At 40.6% G+C, this 21946-nt stretch overlaps 1 protein-coding gene across 10 annotated transcripts in view; it reads right to left on the bottom strand.

Annotated features, from left to right (window-relative positions):
- The window catches only part of DMD (dystrophin), a 1304666-nt gene that overhangs the window by 73660 nt on the left and 1209060 nt on the right, over positions 1 to 21946 (bottom strand). For 8 of the 10 annotated variants that reach the window (XM_087759563.1, XM_087759562.1, XM_087759568.1 and 5 more), the window contains one exon: positions 4315 to 4376. In XM_087759563.1, coding sequence (XP_087615689.1) covers positions 4315 to 4376 — 62 coding nt within the window. Of the gene's footprint in view, positions 1 to 4314; positions 4377 to 11070; positions 11186 to 21946 lie in introns of those variants that run through there. The other 2 variants (XM_087759571.1, XM_087759572.1) reach the window with 1 other exon arrangement.

Here is a 21946-nt window from a genome sequence, read left to right as displayed (position 1 = left end):
ATGAAGTTTATTCACCTTGGTCATTCAGAGTTGGAAGCTCACATTGCTGCACAAGAGCAGCCAGCCACAAGATCAACACAGCAACTTCCAGCATTCTCCCTCCCTGTGTTAAGCAACTCCGACCTTTCTTCCGTGTACTCCACAGAGAACTGCCCCCGCATCCTTCCAAATTAAATGGAAAGCTGTCACAGTGCACTGCAGTCTGCAAGGGTGAGGGTGTTTTTCACCCTCGTGTCTCGCCTCGGTGAATTAGGAGAGAGAAACAGATGCACACAGCAACATTTCTGACCGCATCCTGCTACTGTAATTACTGTTCACAGTGACACTAATGCACCTTGCGGAGACTTGTACTGACATTACATGGGAAGGCTGGAGGAGGGGGACACTAACAGTATGGCATGGCAGGCAAAGTTCTCCTGGGCCGTCACTGCAAAGGTTGGAGTCATTTTCTGCTTAAAGGCAAAATACTATCATTCTGAGCTAAGCTGCCTGCCACTAAATGTTCGCTCTCAGAAGAGAATCTGAAAAAAATTAAGCAATCCCTGACCACTTTGATTCCTGCTCTTCCTGTCCCTCCCCTCACCCAAAGGTCCTTGAACTCTCCAGGACAATGAAATAACACAAATTCTCATTTCAGTGATGCCCTGGAGCCACCATGAAGGATGACAAAATTTGTAAGGGGGCTGTGAAAGAACGGTGTAAAAAAGCAGATCTGCTGCAGGGGAACTGCTTTTGGAAAGAAAAGCAGCTGGAGCAGTTCTTGGTACTTTGAAGACTTTCAGAGGGAAGTTTGAAGAAAATGGGAGTGGTTTGTAACGGTGTAAATGCAAACCGGGAGATGTCTGTCAGCCTCTGAACCTTTGAGATTCACACATCACTGATTTTTACTACCTCTCCTATTTCAGTATTTGTTTTCTTTTTTCCCTATGTTTTTAGTTTCTATAACTAGTCAAACAATATCAACATCTACTAGATACATTAAACAACACAGCTAAGGTCACTGTTGCAACTACCTGTTGCCACTTTGAGTTGACCATTAAACATCAATTAAGTCATTTAATATCAACAGTTTATTATATACCTTTAAGTAGCCATAACTTTGAATGAAGAGCAAAAATTGCCCTACTTGAGTCAGGAATAAACGCTTCATTAAAACTAATAAAATTGCTATGTTGTTTAAATAATAAAGAAGAGCAGTCCAGAGCAAGCACTTTAGTATCTTAAAAGGAAAAGCTTCTGTTAAAAGAACAACCAGTTAGAAATTTCTGATACATATATTAAATTTAAATCAAATATTTTACCCTTGTTACTAGTACATTTATAAATGGCCCTGTTTCAACAAATAAGCTCAAAAAGAATTTGAGAATACTTCCTTCATGGACAGGTTATTTTATAATTTCTTCCTATGGGTTCCTTCTGCTTTCTCTGATGCAGTCCTACTGAAGACAGGACACAGGGCTTCCCGGACTGACAATCTGATCAGATACAAAAGTGTATGCAGCATGTTCCTGCCTTCTTTTATTAGTACCAAATAATGCTCCCAAGTCATTTAGCTTCATTTTTATAAATACCCAGAACTCTCAAGACAGAAAGCTGAGCCAATAAGTTTGAAACTTGAAATGCATCTATTTTAGCAAAATGTAATGCAGCAATTTGTAGGTGTGTGAATTGGATATGTGCAGAATAAAACTATTACTCCTGCTTCTTACAGAACTGTCTCTTGTGGCTCAAAGACATAGGCAGGTGAGGAACATTACCTTGTGCCAGGTTGTATCTTCCTCATTCACTTAAAAATAAGCTTTCAGTAATTTGTAAGAATTTAAATTAGACATAAGGATCCCCTAGCAAGTTATGATGTACTGGCATGTATAGAGAGCTACATCCCATAGCTCAATTATTCCCTACAGCCTAAGTGTAGGAGTTGGAAAATGGAAATGAAAACTCCTGACAGCATTGATGTGCTTCATCTCACTTTTTTGCATTTACTTGGATTGCAGAATTCGTGTTTTCTACCAGATTTTTAAAACGCATACATACTAAGCTCTTTACAGCTTATTCGTATGAGTGAGAAGCAAAATTTGGATCCTAATGTGAGGAAAAATAATAGGATCTAATGAGTACGCAATACAAAATCGACTTTAATAATATCTTCTCAGATAAAATATTACTAAACAGTCTGAAAAGACTTCAAACATCCCATTATTACCTTTTTGACCTGAGGCAAAGCAAAGCACTGAAAATACATCAAGGGTTCTGTTCAAGACTAAACGGGTTATGCTTGTATTATGTAATTTGTATGAGAGTTAGGCAATGATGAATACACCCAATTCAAAAATAAAATAAAATAAACTGGTAGGTTATTCAGCAGCACTTTTATCAAAGCTTCACCCCATGTGACAGTGCACAAAGAATCACCTTGTCTAATCTGTTTTGTACACCTATACAAACACCTATGTTTACTAATAAAAATACACATCATGCATCCTTTGCTAACATCAGCATTGTTTCCATATTAATGAGCAGTTGGTCTCAATCCCAAAAGAAATAAAACTAGCTAGAAAGAGGACTGCCCTTTTGGACGTTCCTTGCTCCTGAAAAGGAAAACAGCAGGATTTTATAAGAAAAAGAAACAAAATCTGCCTAAACGTGTTCCTCCTTTATGCAGTAAGAAATAAGGATACCTTAAACTCCTGACATTTGGGTGATGCTTTAGTGATAAAACTCAGTTAAACTAAATGCAAAATGCCTTCAGCAGTCACACATCTTTTGAACTGTTGACCTGAACCCATCAGGACACTTTTCTCCCTTTATATATAGTTACCTCTTCACTTCCTGATATTCAAGAGTACTTTAGCTGAAACAGGGAAATACCAGAAGAAAAGCAGTTGCAACAGGACTTTAGGTCTGACCAACAACAGTATCAGAAATACCATGCAATCTCTGGATCAAAGTAGGCTGCGGAGTCAGAGTGCGGTTCAATTAACAGGCAACTATTTGAAGATCTTCCTGTATTAAACGGATGTCTGCATGTGCAATTACTATTTGTCCTGAATCTTTTAAACCACTCACTTTAAAAGTACAGATATAAAGGAGACAAACAGGGCAATATGTTGTAATTAAATTGCAAGTTGATACTTGTCTGCTTTTGCCTTTGGTTAGCCTGAACTTATACATCTTATATCCCTTTTTGGCGTACAGAGCTGTATTCTGGTTAATTTTTAAACAAATTGCTGTCACAGTGCTCATACTCTGAGGAAAAAATCTTCACACTGTTTCATTCCATTTTATCATATCACTTTTCTAAAAGATTTTTGGTATGCTGTTAACAGCAGAGCCCCATAGAGATACCTGAGTTAGCTTGAAATAGATTAAGCTGGCATAATTAGACCGTTTTCAGCAGCTAAACTAGAGTTTAGCAGGAGATAATTTAAGCTATTTTTCACCACGGTAAATAAGCCTGCACTGAATGCTAGATTTGACTGCCCTAGTGCTCAAGCTGGCTTGTTTAAAGCCGGTTTATGTATGTGCGCTGTACAGACATAACCTCCTTTATAAATGCAGCATATTCACTGATATTTCTTTTAGAGAAATAGCTTAGTTTTTATTATACCCTCTATTATTTATTAACAGAACCATTAAAAGCAAAGAGTGAGCTATTAAATGGTCTGCCAAGCAGCCTATACTAGAGCATGGATTGACCTATATTATCTTATAGATGTGCTTCTGTTAATAAAATCCAAAGCTGCTAAAAAATTAAAAAAAAAACCCTCCACCAGAAAGGCACATCTGAAGTCATAATAAGCATGCAATTTGGGTATTCAAAATGACATCATGACAGCTGCCATGCCTTCCACGTATTGAAAGTGCTTTAAAAATAAAGCAGTGGTAACGCAGTTTGGCAAATTGCTTCAATTGGCTTCCTACCATCCAAAAGTCAACATTAACAGCAGCTTGGTTTGATTTTTTCATCTGCCTTTTGTAAGGCAGATTAGACAGTGAAAAGATTCAGGATTTTTTTTTTTTTTTTCAAATTTCTGTCCCAGTCTTTCAGTAAGAGTTTGCACAATGCACCCAAATTACTTCGTAAACCCAGTGCACATTCCAAACGTGCTAATTGAAATATTATTTTTTTCCACTGCATGTTTGAAATGTGCTATTATGTGTTACACATTTCCCTTGCAGAAAACTTTAACCTTGATAAAAGCACTGCTTCTTGCTTTCACTTAATTTTGTTTTTTACTACTTCTGGAAATCTTTGCCTTAAGAATTCATTTGATTGGAAAAAAAACCAAACAACTGGTAGAGGAGTCTTACCTAAAGACTGGTAAAGCTCAGTCATCTTGGGATGATCCCAGCAGGTCGTTTGCGTCTCATGGCTACAATACAAAACACGAAAGTTAGCAAAGTACAATTTCTCTCCCCATCCATCACACAGCCAGTGATGCCGGTTGCACATCAGAGCATGGTGCCAGACCACCGCCAGCAGCCTGAGCTGCTCTGGCAGGGGGTCTCAGCAGCGGCAGGCTTGTCTTCTTTCAACATGAGGCATTACCTCAGAGCACTTCATTTAGGCACGGGCTCAAGAAACAAAATTAAAAGTAGTGCTACTACGAAAAAGACAGCAAGTATTCAGATATGCTGAAATGTTTTGGGGAATCTGTAAGCACACCGACCAATTCTTAAAAAGTCTTTGTTTCATACCGATCATTCTCCAGTTCCTCCAAACTTGGGGCCAGACATTTAAGAGGCCTTAATTCTTAAAGCGTTTATGGAAATTCTGACCAGGTACTGAGATCCATGGTATTTTTGGCCTGCTTTACCCTACATCCTCTTTACCACGTGGTAGGTAAGAGCTACCCAATGCCGCGGCTGCAATCCTTCCTATCAGTCCAAACATCTGCACTAAAATCCCCATGCAACAACCCCCTGACCCACCACCAGCTTACACCGCTTTTCAGGCCAACGCGTTGCACCCCCCATACTGACGGTCTCTTTTAGCAAAGACTGTTGCTGCTCCTCTCGTTCCCTGGGACTCCCAGGCCCTTCCCCTTGCCCTGGAGGTCCCTGCGCAGTGTCAGGCGGCAGAGCTGTTGGGAAGCCAGGGAAAAGCTAAAGCGGGGTTATGAAACGCTGCAGTATGACTAGAATGTAAATTGGACAGTCTCTGCATTGAGGCTAGCAGTCTTCGGATTTGCAACACAACATGTTGCCAAAAGACACGCAGTGTGAGAAAGCCAACAAAATAAAGTGTTAGCGGGTATAGTAGCAACTCGTGTCTCCTAAGGTTACACATTTTATGATTTTTTTTAATGACAGCATAGCTAATGTGATCATGTTTCCATTAACGTAGGAAACTTGAAAGAAGATTCTCCTTATCTATCCTGTAGCCAGTAAAGACCTGTTCAAACAGAATTCAGCTACATTAAAAGATGCCCATAAGTATTCATAAGAAAACACCTCTGGGAAGCGTATGTAGCACACGGTTGCTAGCAATCACATTTGCAATTTCTGTACTTAAAAAGCGGACATCCTGGTTCCAACACGCACACATCATTCGGGAGAAAACAGGCAGGAGAGCAGGACCTGATCGGCAGTGCTGTGGAGCTCCCGGAGCACACACCTTCCAGCTCCAAGAGACTAAACCACAACCCAGCCAGCGGGCTGAACGCACCTGTGCGCCCAGCCAGGCGCTGGGAGACTGATACGATGCGGTTGTTTTAGAGAACAAACGGTCCTTGAGTTCTCTTTTTGAGGCAGCAATGTTCCCAAGTATGCTTTTACCCTTTACAGGCTAAGGAGGGCTAAAATTTTCAGTGAATCACTTCAACACCACCCCTACTCAAGGAAAAAATAACATGTTTTCTTAGTGCGATTTAATTTTGGTCTTATAAGACAGGCTGTTTATTTAATTCACTTGAATACTTTACTGGCCCAGTAACCTCCATATATTCAGTAGCTTGCTATATTTCCAGATTTTGCTCCATAACTGCAAGAAAGAACGAAAGGGATTACAAGCACTGAGCATAAGGAAAAAATGCTGCCATAGTGCTGCCCTAGTTGAGCACAGGATTTTAAACAAGCCTTGTCTCATCAACCTCAGCACCCCCTCCCCTTCCTAATTCCTGCGGTGGCTGAAGGCAGTGAAAGAGGGAGGAGGACACCAGAAGAGCAAAAGCAGTCTTGTTCTTTGCTCTGGTAAAAAAATGAGTCCTGCAAAGGGAGGTGGCTGAAATCACATTCAGAAATCTGAGCTTGGTCTGTTTTTTTTAAATGCAGAAACTGGGTAGTTTCAAGTGAAAACCTGTGGATCTGAGCCACCTGCACCTGAGCTCCTGCATTTCCTACCACGCTCGGTATGGGCAGGTTCTGCAGAGAGAATGTAGCACCAGCAGCTTTTACCATACCCAGGTATACAGTGCATTTTTGAAGAAAAACAGACACAGTTTCATTGACACATTGAGTCCCTAAAAACTTGGCTACCTGAAGCCTCTGCTTATACAACAGGAGCCCAAAGGAAAAGGAGGGAGCGTACTCTTTGCAGAAGAACCCTGTAGCCAGAGATGTCGCGATTCAGGTGAATGGACTGCAGACCCAACGAAACATTCAAACCCCCAGACCTGGGACTGCGGTTTGTTTGCACCCACCATCAGTCCCAGATCAATAGTTTCCCCAGGCATGAGCCTGACCGCCCCCGGCTTGCTTCCCCATGGGCAGGGAGCCCCAGAAGTGGGGGATATTTGAATAGCAATTGTACCATGGTTTGTATGCCAAATCATGTAGTTAAAATGAGAAAAAGAACTTAACACAGTTACAAGAAACCTCTGAAAATAAGCTGCCTGACTTTCCCTATAAAATTAGGCTGGCAGCCCTAGATTGTTCTATGCATAAACTAGACCACTTCAGACTCCATAGCTGTTAACCTGGTAGCCTTCAAAGGCACTGATTCCACATTAACATATATAAAAGCCATCAGATATCTGGCAAAGGTGTATCTATACAGGATTATGGAATCCACGCTTGTGTTGGATAGAAGAACAAAAGGATCATCTTAGATGTGGAAAAATATCATGGTTAATCACTAATTAACATTACATGGATGAGTAATGTATTGATTTTTTTATTTTCATTTTTTATGGTAAGGCCTAACAGCAAATTTAGTGTGTATGGTTTAAGCTTATGGCGTTTACTATTCTTCCTGAAAATACATAACTGATTTTCCTAAGATCTTGTAAATAAAATTTCCATTGCCAAAGAAACATTGGACTCCAACTGTTCTCAGACATTTTTCATACCAGTAACCCCAAACCACTACTCAGTGTGCTTTCACAGTATAAGATTAATTCCCTTGGAGATGTACATTTTGTAAGGAATGATTTTATTTGCTTCAGCTGCAACTGACAAAGCCTGAATTTGCAGGGCAAGTACATTTCCCCTCTTTTCCCCCCTTTATTTATAAACTTAGTTGCAACTTAGAGGAAATACCCCTTTCTTCAGGCTATAGAAGTCAAGGCAGGAGAGACCCAACTCTTGCCCCTGCCACCTTCCCAGCAGTGACCATCCGTGGGGCAGAGTGCCCCCCACCCGGCTGGTACGGCCACCCTCGGCAATTCAGCAGGGATCGCTCGGCCTCATACCCTGTACCAGACCCAGCAACGGACTGGCGAGCTGTCGGTACACCTCTGTGCTCTTGCAAGAAAAAGCAAGGGTTTTAAAAGGACCTGAACCTCGGTTGCTGTGATTTCTGTAGAGGTCGAGTGCCCGTACCGAGCCAGGGCAGATTTTGCTGGTACTTTACATGCAGAACGCAAGAAGGCTGCAGCTATTTTGCTCCAGCTAAAAGGCGTTTGCCTCTCAACTGAACGTTTTCAGCTCAGAAAGTTATCAACAATTCTGCACACAAGGGCAGCTCCAGGAAAGGTTAGATTCCATCGAGGCTATTCTTCATAAGCCTCTTTGCCATTTTCAAAGGCCATTTAATTGTGAGCTTTGGGGTTGGCCCAGTGGGGGAGGATTTGTGTGTATGCCCTTATTGTGAGCCCCGTCTGAAGTGAAATGCCAGCTCAGCAGTTTCAGGCAGCTTTAACCACACTTGGGAATGCTGTAGCATCCTTAATAGAGCTGCAGCAAAGCGCCTGCCAGAGTTTCAAACTCCGGTGAACAAGGCCCTTCACAGCTTGCAAGTCAAAGACATGAAAAGTGTAGTGCAAGTCCTCTTGACTAGCGGCAGCTAAAGCAGGGTGAGAATATATGCAGAAATAAGTACTCAAGATGCTTTTCCAACGAACCACCAACATAAAAAGGCATTAATGCACACAGCCAGTAGTTCTGCGGTATTGAACATGCTCAGAGGATGCATTTTTCAATTTGGCTCTACATTCAAGTCAACTAAATTGATCACTAGCTTTTAAATCGTGGACATTTTGCAACAAATAAAGATATAAGTGGGCTCACGTGGCATAGTTTCCTCTTTCTCACCCGACTTAAGCTGCAAAGGTGGAAAGGAAATTAAAACCAGGCCTGAAAAGGAGAAGAGCAGCAATGGATAATGGTGACACCTAGGCGCTGGTGTGACTGGCTCGCTAAATACACTGATAATTCAGTGGGATGAAAGCATAGTCTTCACTTAATACATCCTTTGGGAACCGCAGGACCACTTCATTAAAGGATGATTATATTATATTAGCAAGGATAATTTTTATGTGGGGAATTCTGTCACACTATGCCTGTGTGAATTCCTCTGTTCTTGCCAACAGCAGAGAAATTTGTCTCTCATCACTGTCAGCAGAGCCAATAACACACAGGATTGAAAAACTGAAATCAAGAGATGATATCCTGACACACTAGCTGAATTACAGTTCCCTTGTTATAACTTGATCAGTTTGGACAAAATACAGTTATTTTATCTTCCTTCCTTTTATATTACTTCTGAGCAACACCAGCAGCTGGAGGAGTGGAGAGCAATGCTTTCCCTTCCCTGCCCTCAAATTCCTACACAAACTCCCCCCTCCCCAAATTCCTGCACAAGCCACATCGAAACATTTGCAAACCTTTTAACTGTTTTTGATTGCGCTCCTTCTCCCCTCCCTTTTTTTTTTTAATATCTATCTAGGATTCAGTCTCATGCCTATTCACCGCTTGGCTCCAGAGTCTAGAATTTTAGGCTGCAACTGCGGAGTCCTTTCTAAACTCTTACATCCCTCTCCAGTAGTGATACCAGAGCCAGTTCTGCTGCGCTTCTCCCCTCACCCTTCATTAGAAAATGCGACTGAACTAGATGTGCATGTGCATAGATGTGCAGAGAATAAGGAATTCTATCAGGCAGCAATAAATAAGTAGTTACATACACTTATGAAGAAGCCAAAATTAAAGTAGTATTTTACAAAGCACTGAATTGATTCATTTTTCATACAATACCTCTCATCTTTTGGCTTTAAGGTGAATAAAAGGTTATTCCAACCACCTTATGACTGTTGTCAAAAAGCCAAAATAAACATGACAGAGTAGTTTGGATTTTACTCAATTGAAATTGTTTGTATGAATAGACACTACCGCTCATTTAAAAGAAAAACGTTTTCAACAGTAGATGACAGTGATTGCAAGAAAGACTTAATCGTTGTCTTTTTACAGCGTTTCATTAATTCCTTAGATAAAACAAGTTACTGCTATGGAAAGTATTAGTGATGTAAAAAGGTGGCACTCCTTTGTGCTTTACAAAGGACTACTGTTTTCATCTGTAAATCTAGAGACTACTGATCTGTGCAGAGATTATTTCTGTTTAAGCCAAGGATCAGTGTCTTTTCAGCAGGAATTTGACTTTAGCGTGTTTTATTGGCTTTTGCGAGATTTATCAGACTGCTGAAGGCAGGTACCGATACATATTAAAGTTTCTTGCCGATACTGGAAATGAATAGCAGGAGAAGGGCAAATATCAACTGCCAAGTACTGAATAGTAACTCTTTTTTTCCTCTCTGGATGTTAAACATTTATTTTGTACACTCTGTCACAGGCAAAGACTCCTGCTCAGCGGCGAAGGCTCGGCCAGCCGGCCCCCCCAGCTGTTACTCTCCACTGATCTATTTGCTTTTCAAAGCCTATCCTCTCCACTTCTGCCAAAGCAATTTCACTGCAGGGTCTTGTCAAATCCAGGCTCAAACAGCAATGGCCTCAACCAATTCCTTAGTGCTAAAAGGTCAAAGATCCTACATATAACCATGTTTCTTGTTCCCTCAGCTCCGTACACGTACGCCTGCAAAACCCACTTCTAGCCCAGCTTCAGCTTAAGGTGAGGACCGGGGACACTGCTGGTATCCCACGCTGTAAGATATTTCACAACAGGTATTGAAAGGCAATACAATGTACCATATAACAACGAGAGATACAGCACTTACAATGCAATAGCCCAGAGGGAATCCCCTCCCCGTTTCTTCTGCCTATTAACTGGAAAGATGATTTCTAAGCATGAAATTACGGGAAGGAGGAATACACCTCTAAGCACGTTTGTTTTCAGGAATTCTGTTAAAGTTCACGCCTGAACCAAGTTATGACACACGCTACGTGCTACACGTCGGCAGCGCTTCACAGCACTGCACTACCCCGTAAAGCCCGAGGAGTAACGAAAAGAGACCATTCCCACCCTTCCGGCGCCTCCCCGCAGCGCTCCGCACCTCCCGCACGGCCGCGGTTTCGCGGCCCGGCGCCGGGGCTTCACCCGGGCAGCCCACGCCCGCCCGGAACCCCTCTCCCGCGGGCCGCCCCGCACCGCCACCGCCGGCGTGGTCCGACCGGCCACATCCCGCGCCGGACCACGGCCTCCTCAGAGGGGAAGGCGCGGGATTAAAAGCCGTTTCAACTTCCCAGAAGAAACCAGGCAGCAACTTGTCCTTTTAGCGCAACGAAGGAAAGGTGCGGCGGCTCCCCCCCTCCCCTCTATGCCGACGACGGCTAGCCACGCTACTCCCCACCTTCACAGGTGACTACGGGCACCCGGCCGAAACACCTGAGAGCCCCCGAGCCCGGCCCCGGCCCCGGCCCCGACCCGCCGGCACCTGCCGCCCCCCGCATCCCCCTCACCCCTTCAGCTGCTCCCTCATGGCGGCGGCGGCGGCGGCTGCTCGGCGTCGCGGCGGAGGCAGGAACAGCGCGGCCGCCCGCTCCCGCCGCCCAGCGCCGCTGCGGCCGCCCCGCCGGGAGGGCGGGAAGCAGGGAGGGGGCGGCGCTCCCCGCCCCGCCCGGCCCCGCCCCGCCCCGGCCCGGCGGCGGCGGCGGCGGGGAGAGGCCCCCGCAGGCGCCGCGCCATCGGCTCGCCGCCTCCCGCCTTCACCTGCGCTGTCGCATCTCCTCTGGCGGCGGGAGGAGCCCCCGGGCCTTCCCTCGGCTTTTTTTTTGGGGGGGGGGGGAAGCGTGCATTGCGCTCCCCCGAGCCCGGCGGGGCGACGGGCGCGCTCAGAGGCTGGCAAAGCGGTTCGCTTTCAGCGGACTTGGGAAGAAAACTTAACTAAAATATGCGCCGAAGCTGGGACCGATTTGAAACGGGCTTTAACGTGGGTTTTCAATTTGCAGCTGTTAATTTCGGCGCTTAAAATGCCGAGTGGTTTAGTTGTGAGTGAAATCAGGTAATTTCATCTCTAAGGGCTTGCCTCGGCCCCGCTGGGGAGGATGAGGAGTGGCTCCCCCGCAATTTTCAGAGCAGAAGAAATAGTTCTGCTCGTGCTGAGTAACTGTCGCAATGTTTCTTTATGTTAATTCCTGCTTAATATTCAGTACACAAATAAAAGCTCGCAATCTCCTTTTAGTGTCACAAGCATTTTAAATCAGCGCAGCCAGCCTGCTCTCATGCAAGTTTTACGTCTACGTCCTTTATTCATTAAAATAACGCTGCGAAGAAAACAGAGTCCTTCACGCAACTCAGTAGTTTTTCAAGCCTCATAGACTCTGCTTGCTTGGTAAAGCCACCCAAAAGAGTGCCTTTCAAACGTACAGCAGAAGTTCCTATTTTTATGCTGGGAAGATGCAGGCCTAGAAGCACGGAAAATTCATCTCACCCATAGTTTCTATACTAGCGGTATCTCTCATAGACTGCTTTCCTATTCCAAGCACCGAACTTGGTGGTTTTTATCCTAAGTACCAGGTTATTTAGGGCTCCCGTTAAGGCTCCGGGTAGCTGGGTTATCTGATTTTAGGAAAAGCTCAACAAGCAGTTCAAGGAAAGCCATCGTGTTTTTGTCCAAAACGATTAAAACTGTAAGGCCCTCAAGGTTCAACCTCTCATGCCCACAAATGCAAATATAAAAGCTAATAGCATGAAGTGTTAAATTATCATAGTTTCTAGACAATTGAATTTGTTTTAAAAGGTCTAATTCACGGTTTTCAGTTACCTACGATCTACACCACTACCCCAACATGCAAAGGAAAGAGGATTCCTTTTTGTGTCAACATAAATCGCTAGGTTAAAGCTCGTTAGACTCTGTGAGAATTTCCCATTCACTTCAGTGGACCTGGTATTACATCAATTGCTATGTTAGATAGCTTAGTTTTGAGATGAATGAACTGGCTGAAGGCTGTTAATTGTGTTACATCAACAACATCAGCTTTTCCCATCCTTAGCTAAGTTTTAACAAGTGGAAAATCTGCCTTTAAGTCTTTAAAATCGGACGTTTAGGATATGGCTCGGGAGTTGCCTCACGATCTGTCACATGGAGGGAGCAGCTGCCCGTGTCATACAACGGGACTCGGCATAGCCAGAAGCCTGCAGTTTCACAGCAAAAGTGGTTTGTTTTCGTTCAAGAAGTATCTAGCACCCCCGAGACACATTCCTTCAATTTTTACTGTTTCTGGAGTTCCCTGGTCCGCCTTAACAGAAGCTTGATGCTGCTATTATCACGTTGGTCTTCTTTCCCATACAATAGTGCCAAGTAATAAGAATTTAAAAAACAGTCTTGATTTTCTCATACTTTGCATAATCTTCTTTCTCCTTGACTTACAAATAAAGCATTGTATTCAATTAGACTCACAGCAGGTGAAAACCCCAATTAGTGAATCCATTTTCTTGGCTTTTTTTCCCTACCTTACACCCACACACCACTTTCTTTTTTTTTTTCTTTTTTTTTTTAAGCAATAAAGGGGAACTCTGAGTCATTCCTCAATTGAAAAGCAAATTAACCCTTTGATCTCCCAAATCAAACTATTACCCACTCAAGAACATCCAGGGGGAAACAAGAATGTTGAAGGATTAAGGGATAAGGCCTATTGACTTTATAATTTGATTTTATAAAAAAAATATTCTATTTAATGTAGTTCTGATTGTTGTCTCCAAATTCACAAAAGCTTTTAGCTGTTTTGATTGACCTCAAAATTACACTTTTGCTGTATAATTTACGCAAGTAATACCACTCTTATTCCAAATTATTTTTAAACCACCCATAATTTATTACAAAAATATATTTGGTTTTCAGTGTAAATGGATACTGTCTTTGCCATTTGTAACTGAAGCCAATCTTTACGCCATACTTAATTTTAAGCCATTTATTTGATAAAAGACAGTCTTCTTCCTGTAGAAAATAAAACAAGATTACAGAGTAGGCAGAATTTTAATTCCCTGTGATGCTTTTCTTATCCAAGGGCTATTCAGTCAATTTGTGCACCTACACAGAGACCTTAATCGGAAGGAGGAGAGTGTTTATTTCTCTTATACTGTAGGTTTGTCCTGGACTATATCTAATCAAGGTATCTCTCTCTTCAACATTTAACAACACCAGGTGCTTAAGGAGAAATCACAGCCCCCTAATAAATTAGGGATAATAATTAGAGACTGGCTTATTACCTCAAAACTGTTTCAGGTAAAAAAAAATAAAAACATGAAGTGGATTTTCAGGTAGCATTGCTGTCCAAATGGTTACTGGAATCTGTGCATTTGAGAAGCCTGAGTTTTCAGTTTTAGTATGTTCTTAGAATTTTGTCCCTTTTCTGTGGAGGAAGAGCCACAGACATACACACGTTAAAAATAATAATATGAAGATAAAATAACCAGTTCTTAAATGATATTATTTAAGTATAAATCTTCATAGGTTTCATGAAGGAGATCAGCATCACTACTCCATGTTACAGACAGATATGGAAATCAGAACGTAGAAATGGGTAGGGCATTGCCTAAAACCACTCAGTAGGGCAGACATTAAGTGTACAAGTTTGCTTGTAAGTTTAGCACTTTATGAGTTAGAAAACTAAAGAGACATTTCTTCAGTTTTACTGTCATTGAAAGTGAAGATACAACATTTTCCTATTAACTAAGTCTTGCTTCCATAGTTCTGTGAAGCATGTAGTCCTCCTTGTAAGTGTGGCTTTACTATTTCTCAGTTATCTGGGTAGCGGATTAGCAAGCGCTTCCCTTGCCTATAAGAAGACGCTGTGGTGCTCTGTGTTGGGCTAGCTAATCCGTTATGCTATTTGAGTCTATTTTCTATTTCTTGGTATGAATAAATACTAAGAATCACTTGGGATGGCACTATGACACTTTCCTGGATCATCTGTCTTAAATATGCTCCAAGGGCTGACACCTCCAGGATTTTTTTGGTATTTGTTGATAGCTCTCTCAGAAGAGCCAAAAAGAGAATACTGGTTTGGATGCTGCTGGTTTAGGCTTTTTTTTTTTTTTTGGCTGTTTCCACATTACCACTGCAAGCACATTAAAATACCATAAATGCAATGAAGAAAATAGTTTTGAAATTCTGCATTCATTTTCCTCAACTTTGCACTGTAAATTAAAGACTTACTAAAACATTGATAGCTCTGTATACTTATGATCAGTTATTTACACCATGGGAGAGTCAGGGAAGGAGCATACCACTCTCTGCCCAGAGGGAAACCCAGTCTGTGTCCTGTACGAAGGGAGATCAGCTTGCTGCTTCTTACACAGGGCTCATTCTCCACACTGTAAGGCAGCTGTGTAACCAGCAAACGGAGCTTACAAGAATTTACCTGACATGTTTCACTGAGATGTTCTTGGAATAGAGGGAGTAGGAAGAGGAATCCTTATTGTTTTCTTTTTTTTTTTTTAATAAAACTAATTCTGCAGTAAATATTACAGAGCTTGCAGCAGTTTAATGCAAAGCATGGCAAGGTTTGGTACACAGTATGTGTGACAAGAGCACGTCTGTTCCCGCTGAATGCACAACGGCACAACCTCTGCCTTCCTTTGGGCTGTGCCTACTTTTACTATAGTAAAGACACCTGATTAAAACTGAAATCTTAGTCACCCTACAAGATGAGTATCACAGAGCCTCGGGAGCAGTCTGTGTGTGCCTTATGTTGCACTGCATTGCATGCTGTTGATAAAAGATGAATGAGAGAGTGCCTGTCATTTTGGATATATTAGGTATATGTATGAATTTCATCCTCATGAAATCTTAGAAAGGCTAATTTGGAGAGGCTACATTTTTTTTTTTAGCTGGCAGTGACAATTTAGACACCCTGCAGTAGCAGAGTGTGTGTTCAGCCTACTGCCAGGTGTATGACCCTGAAAAGAGGAGCAGAGTGAGGCTGAGATTAAGTAAGATTACATGCATCGCTGGATGCGGTGGACAGCACATCCAGGTTCCACCAGGGTTATGAGCTCTTCAGGTAAGCACCTGTAAATACCAAAAGCACTGTTCTCCCTTCCATACCAAACCACAAGACTAAAGAAAATTAAGAAAGGAATAACCCCTACTATTCCGGGATGGAGATGAACTGGAGTGTGAATACTCCCAAAAATGGGAAGAAGCATAATTCTGGCAAAATGCCAGAAATGTGAATAGTCCCAAAAATGGGAAGAAGCATAATTCTGGCAAAATGCTAGATAACTAAAAGTATTAAAAAACCGTCTGAAGTAAAGCTTTTGGAAAGCTAACCAGAAAAAAAAACAAAACCCAAAACCCCAAACTATAAAAAAAGACTTAAAATCTACCAGTAGAAAACTTATGCCAAGCAAAACTGCTTGCTGCTCTTTACAATCTACAAATAAGACTTGAAAAATAACAATTATACCATAGTAAATTCTTGGTTTGAGGAATCTGTATTGGCAAAATGAGTAGTTATCATTTCAGGGAGTAAGGTTGAGAAAAAATGCAGACTAATAAGGATAAATTAAACAAAACAAAGAAGGCAAACTCCATTTCTTACTTTTCTTTGCGTGCCCAGTTAGAAATAAATGACTGTTTTGCCTCCTGGGGGATTAAAATAAGCAGGATTTCATAAACTCTCTTGCTCACTGACTCTCTTTTCACCTCAAAATCTTTCTTTCCATGCATAAAATTATGTGTTGCAAACAGAAAAGCTGGCTTCCCAAATCATTAATTTCTCTACCGTTTCCTATCAATGCATAGATCTCAATAGCAAGAAACCCTGCATCTTGTAGTCCTCCTTCACTCAGGGCCCAGAAAATCTGATGCTAGCTACTGGTCACCATGCATTCCTGGTCCCTAACAAGCAGCCCTCTCTTCCAAAGTCTTCCACAGACGTTAAAGGAGAAGCACGCCTTCCTTTTTTACTAATTCACTTTTTGGTTGCATTCCGTAATAAATGTATTTTTGACACTATAAAGTCTTTTTTTATGACTAATATCATACAAACAGGAAAGTTTTTCTTTCATTGAGGACATTTTTCCAAAAAGTCCCTATGCAAATATTATCTAGAAGACAAAATATTCATTTGGGTAAAAAAGCCACTTAGATCATGCCAGGAGATTATGTGCTGGGATGTTCCAATGGTAAGGCTGCACTTAGGTAGGAAAAGAAAGGACAATGAAATCTATTGCATTCTGTGACAGCTATATGCAGGCAAGTTCCCAGCGAGACCACTAGCTAGGCAAACTTCGCACCTTTGAATTAATGCATTAATTTTTTTCTGTCTGTATTTTACCAATGGATGCTTTGCTGTGTTCTCACAGAACCTGTAGTTTTTGTTGCTTTAAAATATCCTTTGAACCTGTCATAACTACCATATTGTTTCCTCAAGGATTATAAAATACTATACATAACATTATAATATATAATTCTAACAACAAGAGGCCCTGCCTATTTTCATGGTACACACTAGGCTTTCCCATCACTTTCCCAAACATGTTGAGGTTGATGACCTTAGCAAATATGATAAGTTTGAGGTCTGCTCCTAACCTTTTCCCTACATTAGGCCACGCAGAGCCCTGGTGTGAGAAAGCGATGGATCTCCCTCCCTGGTAAATAAAACTTGCGCTGATTTAGTTTCAAAACTGGAGAGTCTTTAGCTCCTCCCAGTACCCTGGTGTAACACAAGCAAAGTTTAGTCTTCCTGCGTAGCACGATTGCTTTGCTCTCTCTTCCTAAATGTCTTATGTGGAGATGCAGAAATCAGAGGAAAGTACAGCACTGCACTTGGGGAAGGAACCAGCCTAGAGAAGTTAATGGGAGGGAGGAGCAGCTACACCTGGCTAGCCTCACCAGTAATTCCATCCAGGATAACTCCTTCATCTGATCCAGGTGACATTTCTCATGGTTTATTTGCATAGAAATGCAACTTCAGGTTTAGGGTTGTGAAACTATTCCGAAACTGAGGTCAGACTTGGTAACAGAAAGAAAAAAAGTCTGGAAACGAGAAGTTTCTCATCTGACATTTCTGAAATCAAAACTTTTTATTTCATTTCAAAACAATATTCTATGAAAAAAATGTACTTTAATTTGACTACAAAACAAGGTAATTGTTCACACAGCTCTGGCAGCGCCCTTTAATGGCAAGTGGCCATAGTCTCATCTTGTCCATGGCAAGGAGTAAAAATTAGGGTTTATATATACAGTCATTTGAAAAAAATACAGACATACAGATACCTACATTAACTAGTGCTTCCAGAGACAGATCAATTCGTATCAGCTACCATGGAGCCATGTTCTAGGGCACAGATATTATTTTATCCTAATTGAATCTAAATGTATGTTAGCACTTAAATACTTCAGTAAAGAGGAATACAAAGGAATTTTGAGGTAAGATAAAAATTATTTCATAGCTAAGTGTAAAAAAAGGATTTCAGTCAGATCTCCTGTGGCAAGTTCAAGCATTTATGCTATAGCACATGCTTCACATAATTCCAGACAGCTTCTGCTCCTTCCATTTACCTAACTATAATATGGTTCTTCCTGCCCTCCTAACAAAGTGGTCCTCCCAGCTTTTCCATTGAGGTATCTTTGTGTAGCCCCTTCTGTCTCTGGCGTAGGAGCTGGCAGTTAATTCAAGAAAGAATCCTGTGGATGCTAGCTGATACAAAAAAAATGTTGCTAAACTATATTGCACAGTTTAAATTTTATGTTTAACTAAATCTAATAATGGGAATGCATTTAATAGAACTCCATGTCTAGGTATACTTTCAGTATTTCATAAGTTTGAATTGAGCCAAACCTCTCACGGTACATCTCAACAAGGCTTCAAATAGCTTGCAATTCTACCCGCATACCTTTGTTCAGTTCTCTGACCTCTGTTATTAAACAGAAAATGGAATCTCTTCGTGAAAGAATAAACCTGCAAAATGAAGATTCCCTTTCTAGCAACATAGCTGAATTCGCCATGAAAAATTTGCAATGAAAATCAGAGATGCCTTGTCTACACAAGTCAAAGAACGTTGACATTTATGGCCAAGGGTACACAGATGACTTTTAGGACCTACCATAGTCTGTTATTAAATTAAGGACAATAGTGATTGTGTGGAGCTCAAAATCAGCCAAAATAATTTCTTTATATACTGAGCATTTTTCCACATTGAAGTAATCAAACAACTTCCAAATTTGTATTTGGAACTATTTTCTTCATCTTTAAGAAATTGCTTTCAAAAGTGCCATTTAAATCCTGAACAATCCACACAGCTCTAAAATATTAAGGATTTAAGCCTTGGTTATGGTCCACATAAATGTTCTTAGAACCCTGCTGCTACATCTAACTTCCTTGAAGACATTATCAGAAATGTCAACTCACAATTCTACCATATCAACATCTTCAGCTCTTCTAAAATAGTCCAGACTTAAAGAGAAAATTCTTATGGCTAGGACTAAGCGGCGTTACCCATCTTTATCATGTCCCTTCCCACATGACATAGAATGCCAGATTATTTTAGAAGTTCAAAATACCAAGTTCCATATTATCAGTCATAAGAAACATCACACAGTTTTTGTCACCTTCCTCTCAAGAAAAAAAAAGTATTAAATTCAACCAAGATATCTCTATATTATTTAATAGTGTCCACAAGTTGGAATTTTATGCTGTCATAAATTTAACAGATGTAGACAATATATTACCTACTGTGTAGCAGATGATTTTCTGAGTGTCAAAGTTAGAAAGAAGGATCATCTAAACTCACACCTCCTGTCTTAGAAAACATTACAACTGTTTGAGCATTCATCCTTAATCTCAAAGTAACAAACTCAGTCTGTCATGGTAAGAAAATATGGTGTTGTTTTAAATTATCATTCTTCTCTCAAGGTAAATAATTTTCCTTCGATTACTATCAACAGCTCTGGCTTGTGGTTGCCAGCTTTAGAACCAAATGCCATTTTGCAAACTATTAGCACCGCTTCAGTTAATGTCTTTCACTAATACACATCAGCCAAGGGAAAATAAGAAAAAGACCTTCAACCTTACCTTTTAAATAAAAACTGAGTTAAGATATGTGGTGTCTAAATACTTTTGTATTTTATTAATGAAACTTATTCTTGGTTATGGACATTACACTTTTTGTCAGATTTCAGAAATTAATCTCTTGTTACTTTTCCATAGTTTTGTTGCTGCAGTTGCTGTTATTTCTCATTCTTAAAAATCTGCAGTCATTACTTCTCAAATTATTATCCTTCTACCCATGTCCCTCAATTTATTCTGTTTTTAGGGTAACTAACAGAGCAAAAAATTTATTAAGGATAAAAATAATTTTGCAAAGATTTGTAGAAGCTGACAGAGTAAGTATTTTGCCAAATAGAGCCCAAGCAGGGAGTGAAGGATTAGACCCCATCTAATCCACTGGTTTTATCAAATCACTGTATTTAATACTGAACTAAAGCCTTCGGAGAGTTTTATTTTTAGCAGCTTGTCATACTGAGTATTCATTTGGCTTTATTCTAAGAATTACAATTTAGGATTCAAAGAGGAAAAATGTATTTCTTGTTTGTTAGTAAGGTATCATCATTAAAAGTCTTCTATTCCCCAAACAAATAATTTTTTTTTAATTTTATGACATATTTTTATTATTTGTCTGATAATTTTCATAGTAAACGTTACACTTCACTGAGACTAGCATTTATTTTAAAATTTTAAAAGGGATTATATTCAATGAAAATGATCATTTGGTGATGACAGTGCACTCTGTTGGGTCACAGGTGAAGAAAGTGACTTTTTTTATAGTTATTTCCATGTCAACATTGTACATGAATCTTGCTGGTAATTTGGAGAAAACAAGCAAGGCCAGTGGGACTACATCCATGCTGCCATTTAATCAAATGATTTAGTCTATGAAATAGCCAAGAGAGATAAACTCACCAAATCTGACAATATTTTGGTTATTTGGACTTTCTAGTGGCATGTTATCTTATACCTACACTGCTATGTGTGTCTGCCCTGAGAATAACAGTCGTCTCTTGGGCCAAATTTCACATAGTGACTCTTGTTTACACTGCTGAGAGCTGAACTGCTCTAAAGCAGACTGGCTGTGGTACTCCTCTATTTCCCACTTAGTGCTCCTGTGGACCCAAGACATGATTTTATTTATTTATATATATAAAAAAAAATAAAAAGAAAACTTTTTTTTTTTTCATTTCAAATTGTCTGACCTAGTATGGGAGTTGTTGCAGCCCAATTGCTGAAACAGCTGCAGTATCTTTTTGAAACTAGTTTGGCCTGTTCCTGCAGAATAAATCCACCACGTTAAATGGACAAAACATCTCCCTACACTCAGGGAACCAGAAGAGTTCTAGATCAGCTCAAACCCCTGTGATTTAAATGCCATGCAGTAGAATATAGTCACAGGTGCTTTGCTGTGCTAGATCCTCAAGCTTTCTTGATGAGCCTACCAAAAAATTCAGCTGGTAATCAAAGTAATTACTTTTAAGTAGTGGATTTTCTGTCCAGGAAGTAACTGATTTGACAAAACCAACTCACTACCAATGAAGAGCAGCCATATCATTATGTCTTTTAACGTATGCTGAATGCTCTATATGCAATTTCCAAAATTTTCAGCAGTCAAATTTTCTAAGGAAAAACAACTATTATTTCCATTCAAAACTTTGTAACCTGGTGCAATTTTTGAGAGAGTTAACTAAGTGAAGAAGCACCTCCAATGCATGCCAGCAGAGCAGCTGGCCTCTCATGGCATTTCTTTCTAAAAGTTTCATTATGTACAAAGGAATGGTTAAGGTAGCAATTTCTGTAAGAAACTGGTAAAAGGTAGGACTTAGAAGAATACTCATCTGCTCTCTTGGACTCCTCTGTGTTCACATACACTACAGCATCTTGCCAAGTTTGTAACTGTAAAAACATAGTGTGCAATGACAATCCTCTAACCCTTTTAGTGCATTGCATACTACATACTGAGCTGAATTTTACTTCCAAACAAAATTTTGGCTGCATTCCTTAGTGAGTACAGGTTGTTCTCGCATTGGCAGACTATCCCATTCTCTCACTTAAAACAATTTGATGGATTTTTAATTTCATGGGTTTGGTTGTTCCTAGATGGGCACAGTTTATATAAATCAGTTCCAGCCACCAACTCCAACACTGAAAGAGACAGTTCTTATTTTCTTGATTTAGGTCATTATGCTGAAATCATATTTTTCTCTACTTTGTCTTTTTGTGTAATTTGCGATTAAGAGGATAATTTAAAACACCCTTTACAGAACAATTTAAGTGTCTATTCTATAGTTTTTCTCTTTCTAACTCAACATTTAATGAAGTGCTAAGTTTGAAATTA

This window comes from Nipponia nippon, unplaced genomic scaffold (assembly GCF_047370975.1).
Source record: "Nipponia nippon isolate SJK-2023a ecotype South Korea unplaced genomic scaffold, ASM4737097v1 scaffold_2, whole genome shotgun sequence".
NCBI lineage: Eukaryota > Metazoa > Chordata > Aves > Pelecaniformes > Threskiornithidae > Nipponia > Nipponia nippon.
Note: the sequence above shows the minus strand (reverse complement) of the source record. Positions and strands in the feature narration are given on the sequence as shown.